Raw genomic sequence first — 21,423 nt, 5'->3', positions numbered from 1 at the left:
CCCCGCCCCCCACCCATCAGCGCGGCCGGGGCGGGCCGACACGTGACGGCGGACGGCAGGAGGCGCGGCTCAAAATTAGGCGAAACGCGAGCGCCCGCTTGCTCCTGCTCCTTTTAGGAAAGGAGGTTCTGTCTTTCTGTCTGAGAGTGGGGCCACCCTGCCGAAATGCACTCTTAACATTCAAGCCCGTTCTTGCTCCTTTTTAACTTTACTCACTCTGAGAGCAATTTCATGGTGGCATGATTAAGTCAAGCATTTCAATGGCAAATATGTGCGTTGACCACAGCCTACCTTCCAAATTTAACTCTCCACTTTATTTTTGAGCGTGGAGTTCAACCCATTCGGAAACTGAAACCAAAGCCCCCAGGTCCCTGAAAGGTCCCTCAAACTTAGGCACGCCTGCCTTTCCTCCGACCCTCTCTGACCACCCCCACCCCGGATCCCCACCACTTTCCAGGACTTGATGAATACATTCCTTTTCTCAATGGCGTTCATTTATTGAAGTATGATTGAATGATGATTGCTGTCTATATAGGTGTTATGAACCACTGCCTCATGACACTTAAAGAAGTTTCTGTAGGAGATGCAGACTTACTGGAGCAAGCTAATTTTTGAATGTAGTGAGGAAAGTAGTTTGGAAGAAGTAAAGTTTGAACTCTAGAATTCATACAGTTGCCTTCAATAAAGACACTTCCTGGGGCAGGATATCATGGTGTTCACAGGGCAGTGTTAGCATGGCGCCTGGTCCATAATGGGTGCTCAGTTAATATTTGCTGAGTGAGTGAAAGAACCACAGAAAAAGAAAATTCCAGAACATGCTCCCACTGCCATCCTTCCTCATTAGAATTATTAGAATTTTTAAAGTTTGTATTAATGTTTAAATTTAAAGAATTGTTAGCATGTTAATAAATAACATTAAGTCAGGGTTCAAAATACATAAACTAATTTGATACAATACTTATATTTGCTCATAAATTAGAAAAATAAAAGTATTAGCTATAAGAAATTCCACAGCTCAACTACATTCTCATAGTGATCTGCCCCCATAATACTTTTTATCATGAGAAGGGGACTGGTAAGTTTGACACATAGTACCATGTAACAAATGATGGAAGATAAAGTGATGTTAGTGGTCCATGAGCTTATATGTGACTTTAACATAGGTTCTCCCCCAACCTTCCCCACCCTTTCCCAATCTCCTCTCTCTACATCTATAGGAGGAATTGGAGGAAAAGGTGAAAAATTTAACATTAAGCTACATGATATCACACCTGATAAATAGTAAATCCATTTTCCCCCCCTTTCATTCTGTTTTTTTTAATGTTTCCCAAGTGTTACCGACTATGAAATGGGCTGGTCTTATATTACACCGAAGAGAGGTTGAACTGGGTGTACTGACAAGATAAGAACACTGGTGAAAATGTGATTTATTTTCTTTTATGGGAGGTATAAAATTAATATAGACTATGTACAAAAACTTCGAACTCATTCTATAGAACATGTTTTAACCAGTAAAAATATTACAGCTATTTTAAATAGGGCTTGGAAATGCCATCTGGCTTGGGTTATGTACGAAGGGGGTGCGGGGGGATATGGCACAAAGTTCCAGAATGTTTTCCAAAACTTTTCTGCCTAGCTAACCTATATAAAAAAGTCAAGTACCTATCAATACTAAGCTGTGTTGAAGTCACTGAAATGTGTTCTATCCCCAGGGAAGCATTTGACATGAAAACAAGATCAGGGTCAATGGTAAAGGAGAATTCTAAGTAAAAATTGACGGACGATCAGAACTAGAATAATCTTTTCTGGCCGGAATTTTTTCTAAGTCCTTTTTTCTCTGTAACAGCACACTTGCTAAAGTATATTTGTATTATTTATATATTCCCACCACTTCACTCCATCAATAAATATTTACTGAGGGCCCATTATAGAATAGGCACCAAGCTCCAAAACACTTAAAATCCCTACCATCCTGGAATTAACATTCTAATGGGGAGAAGGAAGTAATAGACAATAAGAATAATAAATAAGTAAACAATTGTTATGTTAGAAGGTGATTAGTGTGGGGGTGGAGGATAGGAAAAGAGATTGGGAGTGCAGGGGATGAGGGATTTGTGATTTTAAATAGGGTAGTAGTCCTAGTCCTCATTAGCAAGGTCATATCTGAACAAAGATTTGAAACTGTGGAGATTAGCCACGTGGATATCTGGAGGAACATTCCACACAGAGGAAACAACACTGCAAAGGCCCAGAGGCAGAAGCATACATGCTATTACAGGGGACAAAAAAGCAATCAAATGACTGGAGTGGATGAGCTGGGATGATTTGTAGATGAAGTCATAGAGGGATTGGAGGGCTGGATCTTACAGCCTTGTAAATGATCATAAGGACTCTGGCTTTTACAGAGTCAAGATATAGTGTTATTGGAGAGATGGAGCAGGGGAATGATGTGGTCTGTCACACATTTTAGCAGAATCATTCTGACTTCAGTGTCCTTTTAAGAAGATCCTTCTGCTATTGTGTCAGACTGTAGGGACAGAGGGACTTCCAGAGCCAGCCAAGATGGAGTAACCAAGCTGCAGTCTCTCTTTCTCACTGATTACAACTAAAAGCTCTGGGCAGAATATAAACACAACTACCTAAGGACTCTAAAGAGTAAATAATAACAAAATAACCAGTGAATTGAAGAAGGAAAGGTTTTTTTTATTATTATTATGTTATGTTAGTCACCATACATTACATCATTAGTTTTTGATGTAGTGTTCCATGATTCATTATTTGCGTATAACACCCAGTGCTCCATGCAGAATGTGCCCTCTTTAATACCCATCACCAGGCTAACCCATCCTCCCACCCCCTCTAGAACCCTCGGTTTGTTTCTCAGAGTCCATCGTCTCTCATGGTTCATCTCCCCCTCTGATCTCCCCCGCTTTATTCTTCCCCTCCTGCTACCTTCTTCTTCTTTTTTTTAACATATAATGTATTATTTGTTTCAGAGGTACAGGTCTGTGATTCATCAGTCTTGCACAATTCATCGCGCTCACCATAGCACATACCCTCCCCAATGTCTATCGTCCAGCTGCCCCATCCCTCCCACCCCCCACCACTCCAGCAACCCTCAGTTTGTTTCCTGAGATTAAGAATCCTCATATCAGTGAGGTCATATGATACATGTCTTTCTCTGATTGACTTATTTTGCTCAGCATAACATTCTCCAGTTCCATCCACATCGTTGCAAATGGCAAGATTTCATTCCTTTTGATGGCTGCATAATATTCCATCGTGTATATATACCACATCTTCTTTATCCATTCATCTGTCGATGGACACCTTGGCTCTTTCCACAGTTTGGCTATTGTGGACATTGCTGCTATAAACATCGGGGTGCACGTACCCCTTTGGATTCCTACATTTGTATATTTGGAGTAAATACCCAGTAGTGCAATTGCTGGGTCGTAGGGTAGCAATATTTTCAACTTTTTGAAGAACCTCCATACTGTTTTCCAGAGTGGCTGCACCAGCTTGCATTCCCACCAACAATGTAGGAGGGTTCCCCTTTCTCCGCCAACATCTGTTGTTTCCTGACTTGTTAATTTTAGCCATTCTGACTGGTGTGAGGTGATATCTCATTGAAGTTTTGATTTGGATTTCCCTGATGCCAAGCGATGTTGAGCACTTTTTTATGTGTCTGTTGGCCATTTGGGTGTCTTTTTCGGAAAAATGTCTGTTCATGTCTTCTGCCCATTTCTTGATTGGATCATTTGTTCCTTGGGTGTTGAGTTTAAGAAGTTCTTTATAGATTTTGGATACTAGCCCTTTATCTGATATGTCATTTGCAAATATCTTCTCCCATTCTGTCGGTTGTCTTTTGGTTTTGTTGACTGTTTCTTTTGCTGTGCAAAAGCTTTTTATCTTGATGAGGTCCCAATAGTTCATTTTTGCCCTTGCTTCCCTTGCCTTTGGCGATGTTTCTAGGAAGAAGTTGCTGCGGCTGAGGTCGAAGAGGTTGCTGCCTGTGTTCTCCTTTAGGATTTTGATGGACTCTTGACTCACATTTGGGTCTTTCAACCATTTTGAGTCTATTTTTGTGTGTGGTATAAGGAAATGGTCCAGTTTCATTCTTCTGCATGTGGCTGTCCAATTTTCCCAACACCATTTGTTGAAGAGACTGTCTTTTTGCATTGGACATTCTTTCCTGCTTTGTCAAAGATTAGTTGACCATAGAGTTGAGGGTCCATTTCTGGGCTCTCTATTCTGTTCCATTGATATATGTGTCTGTTTTTTGTGCCAGTACCATGGAAAAGTTTTGATGGTCTCCTCTTCATCCTGTTTGTGAAGGAGGGATTCCTGCCCTGGGGTTATGGGGATAGCCAAACACATAGCACTCAACACTAGACATATGAGACTGATGGCAGTTTTGTAGTCATATATACTCAGAGTCCAGGGAAGGGGGACACCAAATGCCATGCAGGGTCAGGCAGCTGCCCTTGCGAACACAGTGAACAACTAGAGGCTGTGTGAGGCAGGCTTAAAGAGGGTGTGGTGGCCAGGTTGGCGGGGACCTGAAGCCTGCCACTGAAGGAGAAGCAGGCCCTGTGCCTGGTCCCCATGATGAGGGTTGTCTGGGTAGAGGACTTTATCTATGTGAGCAGAGTAGGGAGGAGAGCTTGCATTTAGGTCATGCCCAATGTCACCAAATGTCATGGCAGCACATAATACGAGACCTTAATTTTAGGCCTTCCACCACAAGAAGGTAGAACCTGAAGAATGACCAGTAGGGTGTCAGTGAATTTTCTTGTTCTTTTTTCCTCCTCTACTGCATGACAGGAGAGCAGTCTGGATCAGGGAAGAGTGTGGAACAGGAGAATGTGGAAGGAATTGCCCCCCCTTCCCCTTTTTTCTCTCCTCGCCCTGCCCCGAGGGCAACACCAACCACCAAAATCGTTAGCTCTGTCTCAGCAGGGCAGGAGCATAGGCACCTAAAACCTGAGAGAAAATCCATCTTTCTGTGAGGAATTTGGAAAGGGGCACTGTTGTGCATAGAGTGAAGGAGGTATGCCAGTTACTTTTTTTTTCTTCCTTTTCTCTTGCCATTTCATCTGAAGGACAGGCTCAGTCACATAGAACTGCACAACAGTGTAGAATGGAGGGTCCCATCTTTCAGACCAGAAGAACAGGGAAAGGGAGTCCAGGGGTAGAAGGGAAGTCCTGAAGAGCAGAGTTTGAAACTGAACCGGGGCACATACCCCAGGTCCATGTGTGTAGAACACACCCACAGAAGCATAGCAAAGACTACAAGAACTTACCTACAATATAAACCATTGCCAAGACTCAGATTAACCCCAGAGTGGCTCCTGTGAGGGACAGACCCAAAGAGCATAATAAAGACTTTGAAAGTTGAGCTGCGATTCTGAAACTTGATGGTGCTAATGTTCTATGACCTCTGTACATTTGTTAGAACTCATAGAACTGTACATGAGACGTAATGATTTTTACTGTATGTAAATGAAAAATTAAATATTAAAAAAGTAAAACAAATTAAAAAAGAATAGACTTTGGGAGATAGAGAAGCAAGAAAACCATTTAGGAGGCTATTTTGGGGATCCATGGAAGACATGGCCTGGGCCAATATGGAAACAGTGATTTGGTGAGAAGTGTCCAGAACCAAAAGAATTTTCTGTATCAGAGTTTCTCAATTTAGCAATACTGACATTTGGATTTAAATAATTCTTTGTTGTGGGTGCACTGTGCTGTGCATTGTAGGGTGTTTAGCAGAATACCAAATGTCATGCAGGGCTTCGGGTGTGTGTGTGGGGGGGGGGGATTGCACTAGAGGCCAGTAGCTCCTCCCCCATTGGGAACCAAAATGTGTCCAGATATTGTCAAATGTTGCCAGGGCACAGAGGTGGGAAAGCAACCCCAGTCGAGAACCACTGTCCTAGATGAATGTCCTAAGCTTTGGGCCACAGACCATGTACCACATAAGTCATCAGTGTCAGCTCAGTTGGAGTGAGCTTCAGGTAGCCTCCTGTCACATAGTATATATAGATGACAGAAGACCAACAGCTAAGACCATGAGAGGTTTTTACTAGAGGGACTTGGAAGTTCAGTGGGCTACTAGGAGTCAGGTTCTGCCAAGGTACTACATACAAGATTTTTCACAATTCCTGTCATCTATGGGATTATACCCAATTGCACACTCATTCAGGTCTGTTGGGCAATAGTTGTCTCAAAGTTTGAAACTCAGAGTTATGATGCTTATTATGTTTCTACTGGTGTCTTCACAATAGACATAAATTTGCCCTTCCAAGAAATAATGTAGGCTATAGAAAGACCATATAAGGGGCGCCTGGGTGGCTCAGTCGTTAAGCGTCTGCCTTGGGCTCAGGTCATGATCCCAGGGTCCTGGGATCGAGCCCCACATCGGGCTCCCTGCTCAGAGGGAAGCCTGCTTCTCCTTCTCCCACTCCCCCTGCTTGTGTTCCCTCTCTCGCTGTGTCTGTCTCTGTCAAATAAATAAATAAAATCTTTAAAAAAAAAAAAAGAAAGACCATATAAAATGAAAGGGTTAACAGCGCCAAGAAAATTGTGCAATGCAGATAATAATTTTTAAAAACACATTAATATTTGCTTGCATTTCTCTTATGAGACCTTCTCCTTGGTCAGTCAGAAGCATGAATAAGCCTCAAAGGATAAATAGAACTGTGATGTTAGGAATGCAGAAGAAAGCAAGCAGCTTTTGGCTACCAAAATAGGATTTTTGAATCCCCAGAAACACAGTAAATCTAGAAAAAGCCAGACACTACCGAGAAAGGTTTTATAAAATTTTAAAGCTCTACCAACATTTCAAAATCCAGACCGTGGCAAAATTAAAAATGCATTTAGCCTATGCCATGTGGGAGAGGAAACCGGGGCCAGGACAGAAGGCCTGTATCTGCCGAGTGGGAAGGAGGGGAAGTCTTTCCCTTCCAGTGTGCTGGCGCGTGGCAATAAGGTGGGGCTTGACTAAGTGCAGCAGACCATACTGTACTGAGGTTCTGGCTTCCCCTTCAGACTGCAGTCTCAGAATGGGAAGGGGTTGGTGCTGGAAGGGGTTGGAGTAAAGCATCTAAATAGGTACGATATTGGAGAAGCTGAAAAGACTGCAATTGGTAGTCCACTTTCTCTTTAACAAAGAAGGCAAGGAGGGGCGCCTGGGGGCCCAGTCAGTTAAGCAGCAGACTCTTGATTTAGCCACTGGTCCTGATCTCAGTGTTGGGTTAGATAGAGCCACACATCATTGTCCAGCTCCTCGCTGGGGTGTGGAGCCTGCTTAAGATTCTCTCTCTCCCTCTCCCTCTGTCCCTTCTACCCTCCTCCCTCCCTCTCTCTCCCTTAAAAAAAAAAATAATAAGAGAGAGAGGATTTGCATTTGGTTCTGTACCACCTTGAACAGGAGCGATAGTATTCAACAGCAGAGGTGGCTGCCCTGAACAAAGACTGTATTTTCCAACCTTCCTTCCAGTTAAAGGTGGACATGAGGCTGAGTTGTGGCCAATGGAATGAGTGGTGCCTCCTTAGAGTTTCCTTAAACTGAAGTATCGTCTCATTCTCTCTCTCTGTCCTCTTTCCTGCTAGCAAGAATGTGGAAATGATGGCTGGAGCTGCAACAAGCATCTTGAACCATGAGGCGACCTTAGGAATGGGGGCTACACATCGTGGAGCAAAATAGAAGCCTGGTTCCCTTGCACTGTGCACCGTATCAGTCCTGCATTGACCTACCTCCAGACTTTTGCCTGAAAGGGAAATACATCTCTATCTCAAGTGATTTACTGTTTTGTTTCGAGTTTTGTCACTTACAAATGCAATAATTTCTGACTAATAATCCTCTTCACTGCAAGTCCTCGTCACTATCCTAATCAGAGTTACCAATACTTCTTACCTGGACTTCTTAAAGAATCTGTTAATTGATATCCCCATATTCATTTATATCCATCCCAGCCTCCTTCCCATAAGTTTTCTACACAATAGCCTAAGTGATTGAAAATGCAAACAGAATGTCACTCCCTGTATTAGTCTGCCTGGCTATCATAATAGAATACCACAGACCAAGTGGTTAAAACAAAAGAAGTTAATTTTCTCACAGTCCTTGAGGTGAGAAGTCCAAGATCAAGGTGCCAGCCGGCTTTCTGGAAAGAATTCTCTCCTTGATTTGCAGACGGTTGCCTTCTCACTGTTCCCACAGACTTTTCTCTGTATACACCTGCATAGAGAAAGTGATCTCTGGTGTTTCTCTTTTGTTATAAGGGCACTACTCCTATTGAATTAGCATCCTACCCTTATGACTTCACTTAACCTTAATTACTTCTTTAAAGGCTACATCTCCAAATACAATCACATTGGAAACTAGAACTTCAGCATATTAATTTTGGGGAGACACAATTCAGTCCATAAAATGCCCCTTCTTCAATCATATCAGTGGCTTCTCATTGCTCTAAGGGTACAGTTGAGTAGTTAAAATAGCAAGACTCATGTACGGTCTGGGCCCTACCTATCTCTCCTTTTCATCCCCTAGCATGCTCTTCCTCACTCTCCATGCTTTAGTCATATTGGCTTTTCATTTTCTCAGGTGTGCTATGATTTCTCCCACCTCAGGGCCTTTGCACATGCTAGAGCTTCTGTCCTAAATGCTTTCTCCCCTCCTGTCCCTTTGCCTGGTAAATCTCTCTCCATCAGCTCTCAGCTCAATCATCTGTTTTTCAGGGAAGATTTTCTTGATCTTCCTTATGTTTCACTAGTCTCCCATTATATGCCCTCTAGCTCCATGTACCTCTTTTTAATAGCACTTACTATAATTTTGCCTTTATATTTTATTCAAGATTCTTTGATTAATGTTTATCTTTTCCATTAGATGATAAATTCCATGAGAACAGAGATATGTCATTTTTGGCTTATTATTGTATCCCTAATGCCTTCTACAGTGTCTGGCACATATCTGACACAAAACAAATATTTTGTGACTGAGTAAGTAAGTGGGAGTCAGATCATGTAGAGATGGCTATGTCAAACAAGGAACTTAAGACTTCATCCTCAAGGATACATAGCATGGCAATCAAGGATTTGGGGTGGTGGAATGAAATAGAACATGTTTAAAAATAAAGGATACATGTTAAAAAATAATTTTTGCCTGCACTGTGTATCATGTATTATGTGTTAGAAAGAATCAGTGTTGGAAGTAAAGTGACAAGTTGGAATTGTTATATCAGATATCCAAATGGGAAATAAAGGCTTGAGTTAAATTTGTGATAGTTCATGTTCTTTTTGAGAATTCTTCAGTGTGAATCAAGTTGAGTCAGTTTGCTCCACTGCTGGTTTGGGATTTGACTTTCATGGTCTGGTTAGTGAATTATCCTTGTTCAGCTGCTTTCCATCTTCCAATATGTGCTTCTGTTATGTTATTTCCTCTTCTTGTTTTTGATTTATTTTTTACATCCCTTTACTGTAGTTTTAGTGGAGTTTGGGGAGAGAGCAAAATTATAGGCATATGTATAATATGCCACTTTAACTTGGAATTCCCTGTTTTCATTATGAAAACTCTATTGCTTATTGCAATAAAACTGCCTTTCCCATTGGCCAAGCTTTTTAAGTGACAGTATCAAATGATCACAAAACTGCGGATGAAAGGGTGGGAGCATAAATCGGTATAATATTTCTGGAGAAGCATTGTTTCCCTAAAGGCTTACAATGTGCATACTTTTTGAACTAAAAGTTCCACCTCTAGGAATTCACCTAAGGAAATGATTTAGCTTTAAGAATGTTCATTGCGGTGTTGTTTATAATTTTAAAAACTATATACTTTCACAAATCATATATGTAGTTATCAAAAATTATGTTGTTGAACCAAGCTGCTTACACAGCACTGCTCCAGAGAGTACACAACACATGGTCATTGGCCAAGAGATATGTGAAGCCATAGAACAAATTTAGCTCATCTTTCTCCAACATTAATTTTACTAGTGATTTGCTGCTCAGAATAAAAGACTATATTACCTGTCTCTGTGGTAACTGCGTGTGGCCAAGGGCTAAACCCAAACCGATGAGCTGTCAGTGGAGGTGTGAGGGACTTCCAGGGAGGCTACCTTGATGGGGCTGGCTGAATGGGGATGAGGAGATGGGGATGAGCATCTCGCTCCTTTCTTAAAGGCATATATATATATATATATATATATATATATATATATATACACACACATACATATACATATATACACACACACATATATATATTTAAAATTATTATTAAAGTAAAAATTAATACAAAAAAGTTCAAATATCTAATTCTAATTTGAAGGAGGTGGGGGAGGAGCAAAAGAAAGGAATGTGGGAGGACAGTTGATTTACTTCTATGAGAATCTTGATACGCAATGCTAATTTTCCTTTATCATTATATCCAACTTGAAAAGGCCGACAAGTTTCGTATAAACTGCTTGTCAGACTCCTTTTGGTTTTTCGTAGTGTCTAACTGTAACTTTTCTAGATAAAACAACAGCAGGTGTGAGGTTACTTCACTTTGTAGAACCCAAGATGACGACTCTTCTCCTCCTCTCAAATTTGCCACGGATCCAAGATGCGGGATTTAGACTCTGTGACGTGGATTTCGGACTGTGCCTCCTCTCTGTGTCATCAGAAAACCTTACCTGATCCTTGGACAGATTTAGCCGCTATGCGTATTTAGAATTTGCCGCAGAAAAGCCTTGACCGCTAGGACACACTGACGCTCTCCGGGTACCAATCCCGTGAGTCCAGTCTGGGCACCGCCCCTCTGCGAAGCCAATAGCTGGGGACTGGAGCAGGGGGGCGGGGCGAGCCCTGCAGGCGTCGTCGTGATTGGCACTCTGGCTCCCGCGGCCGGCGAGGTTGCCCTGACGTCTAGCCTTAGAACCCCGGGCGAGTGCGTACCTACGAAGTTTGTCAGCTCTGAGGCACCGTAGTGGCTTTGACACCGGCCGGGTGGGCTGGGCTGGGCGGCTGAAGCTCGGCTCAGTTTAGGACATCCTGATGGCTGCGGTATTTCTGGTAACGCTGTATGAGTATTCGCCGCTTTTCTACATCGCGGTGGTGTTTACCTGCTTCATCGTGACCACCGGCCTGGTATTGGGATGGTAAGTGCCCCATGGTTAGAAACAAGGGGCGGACCGCTGGGGCAGTGGGGTCGCGGAGAGCAGCGGAGGAGGGGGGGGCATCGGAGCCGGGGGAGCTGCTAAGCTGGCGCGCCTGGGGCTGTGGGGGAGCTGGTGCCGCGAACTCCGACTGGCTCCCGGAGCAAAACAAGGTGCGTTGTGCACCTGCATCACTGCTCTGCATCACTGTGCCGTCCCCGTCGCGGCGGGTATCGGGGGGTGGTGCCGGATTGAGGTATTTTACCCAGCTTTTTTCTAAGAGATAAAGCGGTCAGTGAGGGCCTCGTCTCGGTGTTGGGATAGAGTGCTTGACCAGCAGGCTTCTGTCCCGGATTGGGGCCTACTGTGTGCCCAGAGTGAATCAGTCACCGGCGGTACAGTGCACAGACGTGGACAGTAAACACAGTTGATTGTTGTTCTGACCAGAACCGAGCACTTGACCTCAGATCTTTCAGCGTAACTTCTAACTGAACTCCGTTACCGTTTGGGAATTTAATGGTTTCTAGATATATTCCACACCTTTTGAAGTAATATTTAGTCGATAGAACTATGAAGCCATAAGTTTAGAGCTGGAAAAGACCTTTGAGATAAGTTACATTAACGGGTAGGGGCAGTTTACCCATTGGAGACAAGGAGAATAGACTGTTAGATAATCCCTGAGCAATTTTTCTAGCTCAGAGATTCTAAAATTTCTCTCTTGAGGAGAAGCCATTGTATCATGTTTAGAGAAGCCTTATAAATACGGCTAGTTGAAACCATCTTACTAATTCATCCATTGCGGAGAGAGACAAGAGCTGGATTTTGAAGAATCGGTATTTTGAGAAACAAATGAAGTTAAGTGTGTATGATAGAGAATAGAAGGCATTTCAGGGATACAACATGAGCAGAGGGACAGAGGAAGCGTGTTAGTGAATAGACCAGCCTGTGTAAAACAAATCTTAAAATAAGCTTTGATCACATATATAGGATTACTTTACAGAAAGGAAACAAGCCCTTGCTAATTTCTCAAACTATATGCCATCTTTAAAAACTAAGCCCAGTCTTAATATGTCCATACTGCCCCTCACCCTGCCTGCTGTAGAGCACAAAATTCCTTGTTTGTGGGTGGGAGAAGATTAAGACCAGTCTTATGCAATTTGTTATTGACACCTCAGATTTTATTGTTGTTTATTGTTCATTTCAAGAAAGTTTGTAATTGGACTTTGCAACTTGGTTGCCTAAGTGAGTAAAGCAGTCTTAACACAAGATTTCTTTTTTTAAAAATTTTTTAAAAAGATTTTTATTTATTTATTTGAGAGAGAGAGAATGAGAGAGAGAGCATGAGACGGGGGGAGGGTCAGAGGGAGAAGCAGACTCCTGCTGAGCAGGGAGCCCGATGTGGGACTCGATCCCTGGACTCCAGGATCATGACCTGAGCCGAAGACAGACGCTTAACCAACTGAGCCACCCAGGTGCCCGAACACAAGATTTCTTAATGACTATAATGTTAAGGTTATTCTCTTAAAGAAATGTAATTTTCCTCCATTCAGGAAAATAGGTAACTCGTTGATCATTGCATTATATCCTTAAATTTTAATTTTCTGTAGGCCAGCTAATTAGATACCTTAGATATCTATCTATAATATTGGGAAGAGGAAAATGAGTGAGGACCAGATGGACAATGATGGTGGCATCTGTGGGTAAGTGTAGTCAGGAACCTCATGTTTGTAGTGGTTAAGAGACACTTTGGAGTCAGACAGACCTAGATTCAAATTCTGGCTCTGCCAAGTTTAAGACTTGTTTTGAAAACTTAATGATCACATAACCCCTCCATTTGGGTATGACTTTGGAGGGGTGGAAGGCCAGATACCTGTAGAATTTTTGGAAGTCTGGGCTAAGCATTGCTGAGGACCCAAGACCATGTAAGTGCCAATCACTTTCATTCTGATTTGGGCCTAACCAGTTATCTTGAACCTAATCTAACCATTCCCTTTAGCTGGGTTAACTTTGTCCATATAAACTTTTTACTAGTGTTTATTTGCTAACCTAAGCCAAGGCAACAGATACATTGAGTAGAAACAAAGAAAACCATCTAGATCTCATAAAAGCAACTTTCTAATAGTACCCAGACAGGAGGTAAACCCATGAATCCACTATGCTTTTCACCTGTCATTTTTTTTTAACCTCCCAAAATATAATCCCTGTTGGTTTCGTGTCTTCGCCATTACCTCAGCACTGCTCTAATTTTCTTCCCCACTGCTTCTTTCTACTGTTCTCCTTGTCTGCTTGCACTGTGTGGGGGTGGAGAAAGAACAAGAACATCTGAATATTGGAATCCCAATAGCAATAGCAAAGAATCATGCCACTGAAGTATGGTATTTCTCTTTAACTCCTTGGTGGTTTCGTGAGCTCTAATAGCTCACATTTATTAAGCTGTTGCTATTTGCCAGGCACTGTGCAGAAAGGAGACCAAAATGCCACACATCCTTTAACAGTTTCAGATAATCAGGTACCCTGACTCTGCAGCTGCTCCCTGCTTCCTCTTGACTACAGGTTATTAAGCTATTGTCCCTCAGCTTCATAGCACCCCTTTAGATTCTGTTTTGTGAATCTGGGGCAGAACCTCTAAACCACATTTCTTCTTTGCTAGCTGGCTGCCTAGCAGGCTTTGCCAGCAGGGGAGGGAGAGTGGAAGGGTAGAGGACAAAAGGGCTTGCTGCTTCCTGTGTGCTTCTTTTTCTTGTCTGTCTCACCACAGTGATAGTGCCTCACTCTGGCATGAATAGTTGGCCCCCAACTCTCTTAGAACCAGCCTATCACACCCCTTCAAAGATATCAATACCCTTTCCTCAGATCTGAGTCCCAGCTCCATGGCAGTCCTTCCTCCAAATTTCTCAGCTGTAGTAATTCTCTTTATTCCTGTTTTGGAGTGATAGCTGCTTCCTACTGGTACTACTTCGATACTCACTGTCCGCTTTTAGCTTTTTCAGTTCTTTAGCATATGGTTAACAATTACTCATATTAAATGCCCTCTGTTAAAATAACTGGTGTGTTTTTTGTCTCCTGATTGGACTTATAAAAGGTATTAATAAAGAAATTGTTACTATAATTGGGATCTCGGGGGAGAAACTCTCAAAGATGGGCTTCAGGGATTACCTTGGTCACATCTTCAGCTCCTTGCCAACAGGATATAAGATTCTAGTAATCCATGGCATGTATTGACATCACGATTCATCAGATTACTACCTTTGATTGATTGTGATAAAATGATTTCTGAAGTGTTTGGGGGACCTAGTGGCTAAAGGACTTTTTGACTGTAAGGACTGAGGGATGGGTGGGATGGTTGCTTCTGAGATCACTGGAGCCCTTACAAAAAGAAAATGATAAGCTAAGATCTTAAAACACCCAGGTCAACCCTTAGAGATTAGAGAGGGTCTGGGTTCTAAAGCACTTTCTTTCATGTAGCCACAGAACTAAACATTGAACACAGTTTTAATTGTGCTGGTAATAGAATTACACAACCTTGTCAATGTCTCATTTAGGGCACCGAGTGGAAAGAACCAGAGCCCTGAGACTTGGAATGCGAACATCTAAGTTGACTTGGATAAAACTGAGAGTCTTGAAACCCCGGTCATTCTGACTCTCCTTTGTTCATGGAAGCAGCCTGCTTAGCTTTCCATGTCCAAAAAACTGTCCCTCCTTGGCTTGAGGGTCCTGTAATAACCTTTCCTAGAGTAATTGCTTTGCAGAGGATGTCTATACTCAAGACCTATCTCTATAACCTTTTGTTATGAGGCCAGATCTCTTCATGCTCCAAAGGACAGGGACAAAATCCAACCTGGTTGGAAAGAGCCTAGCCTCTAAAAGATTTGCAAAATTTTACTAATTTGTATCATTGGGAAGGAGCAGTATCTGTGAGAATGGGTTGTAAATAGGTTAGGCCAGGAAGGATAGAATGTAACACTAAATCAGATAAAATGTATTTATTTCTTTTCTTTCTTTTCTTTATTTATTTTTTACTAGGCTCCACCTTCAGTGTGGAGCCCAAGGCAGGGCTTGAACTCATGACCTTGAGATCAAGACCAGAGCTGAGATCAAGAGTCTGATACTTAACCAACTGAGCCACCCAGGTGCCCCAGATAAAATTTATTGATCTGGGTGTGTTCTCAAGAAATTTTGAATCTAAGGTATTAACTCAGATTTGGTTGACTGAAACTTGGACTCAGTGGTGGCCTATATGTAATAAGGTTGAGGTGCTAGAACTTTCCTGGCATAATGAGGAAGGAATCTGAAGGCTTAGAAAGATAGGAATATTGGACTGGATTTATTATGTGCAAGCTGCACACTCCCCCCCCCCCCCGTGTCCTTTAAGACTGTGCAGAAGATACACTTTTCATGAAGGCACTGAGAAATAAATTGCTGGGAGGAGACTTGTATCCTTGAAAATCTCTGTTCTCTGTAGGCTGTTTATGATGGTGGGAGCTCCTGACTTGAGGTCCAGTGGCACCCCACAGGAGTCGAGGTGGACATATGCTCCGTAATGGGCAGTGGAGGATAAAGCAGAGAATGTTTTGGCTTACAAGGATTTTTGGCAGTGGCTAATGCATTATAGTGTCTCTAGGAATAAAATAGATGGGCAGCCTACTAAATGCTACATGAACTACATAGAAGGAAAAACTCCATGTCTGGAGCCAGAAACCTGACTTGAGTCATCACAATGGAGAGTTACCACCTTTCACACAGTTTACAGATATAAGCCAATCCACAGACCTGGAGCGTCTGATTAAAGAGGAGGTGAGGTCCCCTAGACGAAGGACCCTGTATCCTTCAGTGCTGCCACAAGGACATACTATCAGTCATCCTCCAGATCTTTCTCAAAGGCTGTTGTGTCTCAGAAGCAAACATGCTCTTCTGTGCTCTGCTTGGTAATACTGGGGATGGGACTTTGTAAACCATTTTTCTCTTGTCCTTTGCTCCCTATTAGAATCTGCCAGTAGAGGATGCTAGAAAGAGACTGGAAGGCTGGAGGAAGAAGAAGGGACTTCCTCTTAACAGTTTGCTTCCTTTTCCTGGTCTGCATTCCTGCAGCACTGGCCTTTGCCCTGGCAGTTGGCCTGAGTAGCAGCAGTTTATTTTAGCTGACAACTTTTCCTCAGACCTAGAACGAGCCTTATCGCACTCCTTCAGAGATATCAGCACCAGCTGGCCAGCTCTCCTACCACAAAAGTCTGCATGCCAGCTCTGGGGGATCCCTTATCCAAGCTTCTAAATTGTAATAATCCCCACTCTTCTCTTTGTTTCCTCACCCTAGGAGTGAGTAACTGCTTCATGCTAGGATACCTCAGTGTCCCCTTCTTGCATTTTCAGTCTTTGGTACTTGATTAACAGTTCTTTATATTAGTATTAAATTCTTTATGTTTAAATAACAGATGTGGCTTCTGTCTCCTGCCGACCCTGCCTGATACACTGACCTTGACTATTTCTCATCTCACTTGTTTGTTTGTTTTTTAAAGATTTTATTTATTTATTTGGCAGAGATATAGAGAGAGAGCACAAGTAGGCAGAGAGGCAGGCAGAGGGAGAGGGAGAAGCAGACTCTCCACTGAGCAGGGAGCCCGACGCGGGGCTCGATCCCAGGACCCTGAGATCATGACCTGAGCCGAAGGCAGCCGTTTAACTGACTGAGCCACCCAGGTGCCCCCTCATCTCACTTGTTGAATGCAGTAGGTTGTGTGTGTGATGACGCTGGTGATGAGGTACAGATTCCTCCTTAGGAAAAGATGACTTTAGTTTGTATTTGCTTAGAGCACACAATACTTGACACTTGCATTGGCAAGAATTTTTTAGAACAATCTAGAAGAAAACACAAAACTGTTAGAAATGACATCTCAGACCTTCATAGGGCCTTAAGGTCACTTATTTTAGCCCTCATTTTACAAGTAAAGGCACAGAATTTTAGAGACTGAGTCATTTTCCCAAAGTCATAGCATTAGCACAGCAGTTCCCTCAGAGACTATCCTCCCCTACCAAGGGTTTCCCCATGAATGGTTTTTATATCCTGATCCAGTGTCAGTATCCAGCTAGCTGGGTGAGACCACCTTTGGGAGATCACCCTGGAGAGAAGGCCCCCCCAAATTAACAACTGCCTGTCTGCTTTCTGATTGGCTTGAGAACTCAAGGCTGAAGGGGTAATAAAACTTGTACTGCTGAGCCTGAAATTTTAGCTTCAAAGTAGCCTTTATTTATGAGGAGCTCCATGAGACTCCAGACACAAGGAAAGGAGGTCCAGTCTACCAATTCAGCCTCTGATTAGAAGCTTCGGAAGTGTGTGCAGAGTAAGATATTATATAGGCAATAAGAAAAATGTGGTCAGAATTGGAGGTCCACAGATTATTGCTGTGCTAGAAGTTTAAACATTATGAACAAGTATAACAAACAATTTAGAAATGGGAAAAACCAGAATTACAGAAAAATCCAGGAGGAATAAGTATAAAATTGTATCAGGAAAGGAAAGAGAATAGAAAATTCTCTTTATGGAAAAAAGGGGAACTAAGTTTATATAAAAGAAAGTAATGAATGTTTAGAAACATTTAGTTGGTATTCTATTACTAACAGTTGCCGACATGACTTTGATTAGATGATAAAGATAAAGATGAAATTTGATTGAAAAGAAAATTTGTCAGTTTTCTCTTTTACTGTTTTATTTTATTATTCCTTGTAATGTCGTATCAGCCATGGTCTCATACACAGGGCATCAATGTCTTTATTCTAGTTTTTGATTAAAAAGGTGGAAAAGACCAGATGTTAGGATGGTGGCCAGAGGCACGTCACTGGGTCTGTTTACCAGGATTTTACAAAACCATTTGTCAGCACCAATTATGGATTACTGTTTGACCAGTCTCCAATTTTTAACCTTATTCCAGGTCATCTCTGCATATAGGCTTTTGAGTAATATGTTAAAGATAGAAATATTGGTCCACATCAAACAGGTTAAAACTGTGGCAGTTGTGGATTTTTGTGCACAAATGAGCAAGTTCATGCTGGGTCAGGTATGTGAAAAGGTTTACGATTATACTAGGCTGAAAGTTCAACGTGAGTCATCCGTGTGTCAGCTGCCCCAAAACCGGCTTACGTGATCTCAGACTACATTAAACATAATGCTTCAGACAAGAGGTGTGTTCAGACTGCAACATCACTCTATTACACAGTGAATTATACCCTCCCTCCCCCAACCCTTGTTTCTCCCAAAGCATAAGGATATCGGGGTAACAGGGCTGGTGAAGTCAGTTATGGACGCAGAGCCTTGATTCAGCATTGGCCGCTCTAGTCATGCCTGGCTAAGTCCTTTACGAGGACAGGAATGCAAAAATGCCCGAGATCATAATTCAGAAATGTGGCACTGTCAGGACATAATTCAGATAAGCCAGTAATGAAAAGCCAAAGAGCAAGAGCATTAACCTTAAAGGAAAAGGTTAATACCTGTGTTAAAATTAAGAACTCTGTTCATCAAAAGATACCATTATGAATGTGAAAGGCAAGACGTAGGACGGGTGAAGATATATCCAACAAAGGGCTTGTATTCAGGACATGTAAAGAATTTCTATAAATAAGAATAATCAGTCATCTGAGAAATAGAAATTAAAACCATAACGCAGTGCCACCACATACCTACCAGGTGGCTAATAAGGTTTTGGCAAGGATTTGGCGCAAGGGGAACATGGGAGTGTAAATTGATACTACCCCGTAGAACATTTGTTAGCATTACCCACTGAAGGTGAAGAAGCACAGACCTTATGGCCGAGAAATACCATGCTCAGCATGTGTGGACCTAACAAAAATGCAGGTATACGCATGCGCACCAACTGCCTTATATGAAAATGTTTGTATAGGCATTATTCATTATGGCCAAAATGTGGGGACAAGTTAAATGTCCGTTAAGAGTAGAACGTGTAAGCAAGTTACAGCACATTTATTGTACAATAAAATACTATACAGCCACAGAAATGTGCTAAGTATAGCTGCATGGATGAATCTGCAAGCATAAAGCTGTAAAACAGGAAATAAAAGTATACACAGCATCCTTCCACTTATATAACAATTCAGAAACAAGTACACTAAATTACAGTAATTGAAGTCAAGATAGTGGAGAGGGAAGGCGACACAAGAGACTTTCTGAGAATATTGTTTGGGTTCTTAACCCGAATACCAATTACTTTCTAATTCATTGAACTATGTTTTGTGTACTTTTCTGTATGTTATCCTTCACGGTAAAAAGGTTATATAGCATAAAAAGGCCAAGGGTTTAGAATGATCCATAATACCAATTTTAAAAGATGTATTTGACTCAAATCAAGGACGTGAGGCTATTTGAAAATGCAGACCCAAGAGTAAGCATGAGGCAGAGAAATTAAAAAATCTAGGGAGATGAGTTTCTTTTAATAATAGGTGTGTTTTGGCAGCTCTTGATATGATGCTGGGCCAAGCAGCCTTGGATAAGCATGTTTAAAAAGAAGCAAAACTTTATATCTCAAATTATTTGTTCCATTCTGAGGTGTATTCAAAACCACAGAACAGATATGGCATATCTTCCTACAACACTGATTTTATATAAAGATTTGGAGAAATAATACTTTTTATATTAAAACCAGATATATCATGGAATAAATAAAGAAAAAATATTTCTTGAAAATTAATTTATTGAAGTATAGTTGACACACAATAAATAAAGCATATTGTAAAGGAATTCCGTGCTCACAACAGGCTGCTTCCAGATATTTCTTCAAAGCCCTGCTTTTTGGGTTTCTGGCTCCTACACCTTTAAAGATTCTTTAATTGAAATTTTTAGGTACAACATGATAAAGTATCTGAAATATAATGCTTGAACCTACAGTAGACCTGAACACAATGAGCTCTGATTCCAGTGTTTACTGCTGGTAATGTGGGTGTAAGGAGCCAGGCAGTGGGGGTAAAGAAAGAAAAAGGGGTAGGGGATGGTAGGGAGAATTAAAATGATGAAGGGGCCAGGAAATAGAATGAGTATGTATAGCACAGAATGGTGTTTTCTCGCTTTGTTTTTTTCACTCCACGGGATGAAGGAAAGAAGAAGAAGGTGTTATCTTATGGCTCTTGTGGGAAGATTGTATCATGTGTCTTACCATTTCACATTCCTGACCTAACCGCTAAAAGGCACTGGGGCAATGTTGGGCAGTGGATACAGAAGCTGCGGGGTAACTGATTCTGAGGTTCAAAAAGGAGAAATTACTGGATTTGTTCTTTCTCTCTAGCTCTTCTGCCACCCCCTATGTCTACTCCAGATCAGCATTATCATTGCTAGCACTTATGTAGTGCCAAGCCCTGTTCCCGTCCGGAAACCTGTTACACAGAGGTTGAGCAATTGCTTGAGGACACATAGCTATTAAATGTCTTGTTCCTGATTTTAGGAGGAAAGCAGTTTTTCCTAAAGTATGATGTTAGCTCTACATATTTATTGCTGTCCTTTACCAGGTTAAGTTCCTTTACATTCCTAGTTGGCTGACAGTTTTTATCAGGACTAGACATTGGATTTTAGCAAGTGGTTTTTTTGCATGTATTGAGATGATCATATGGTTTTTCTTTTTCAGTCTGTTAATATGGTGAATTACATTAAATTTTTAATGTTATGCTAAGCCATCACTAGGTCATGATGTATTAGCCTTTTAATATATTGTTGGATTTCATCTGTTAATTTTGTTAAGTTTTGCATCTATGTTCCTGAGTGATAGGCATCTGTAGTTTTCTTGTACGTCTCTGCCCCTTCTCTGCAAACTGCATGAAGTTGTCCTTCAGCTCACTGATGTTTTGAGATATTTTTGTCCAGCCTTTTTTTCCCTTTCTGTGTTTCATATTGGATCGTTTCTGTTGATAAGTCTTCAAATATACTAATCTTTTGTTCTGTAATGTTAAGTCAGCTATTAATCTCATCCAGTGTATTTTTCATCTCAAATGTATTTTTTCATCTTCAGAAATGGATTTGGGTCTTTTTAAATATCTTCCATGTCTCCATACAGTATGCTCAATCTTTACTTACCTTTTTGAAAATATGGAGTAGTTATAACAATTATTTCGATGTTCTTGTCTACTAGTTCTAGGATCCATGTCATTTCTAGGGTCCATTTCTTTTGATTAGTTTCTCTCCTCATAATGAGTCATATTTTCTTCTTTGCATGGCTGTTAATTTTTTATTGGATGCTAAACACTGTGAATTTTACTTTAAGGTGCTGGATATTTTTGTATTCATATATATATA

The 21,423-nt window shown here is 41.6% G+C and overlaps 1 protein-coding gene across 1 annotated transcript in view; it reads left to right on the top strand.

Annotated features, from left to right (window-relative positions):
• The first annotated feature begins 11,005 nt into the window (after positions 1–11,005).
• CGRRF1 (cell growth regulator with ring finger domain 1) overlaps positions 11,006–21,423 on the top strand; it is a 28,177-nt gene continuing 17,759 nt past the window's right edge. The window contains exon 1 of the mRNA XM_021701473.1: positions 11,006–11,141. Coding sequence (XP_021557148.1) covers positions 11,038–11,141 — 104 coding nt within the window. The 5' untranslated portion in view covers positions 11,006–11,037. The remainder of the gene's footprint in view (positions 11,142–21,423) is intronic.

The sequence above is a fragment of the Neomonachus schauinslandi genome, chromosome 9 (assembly GCF_002201575.2).
Source record: "Neomonachus schauinslandi chromosome 9, ASM220157v2, whole genome shotgun sequence".
NCBI classification, from domain to species: Eukaryota; Metazoa; Chordata; class Mammalia; order Carnivora; family Phocidae; genus Neomonachus; species Neomonachus schauinslandi.
The sequence above is the reverse complement of the archived record's forward strand: the minus strand, read 5'-3'. Positions and strand labels throughout refer to the sequence as shown.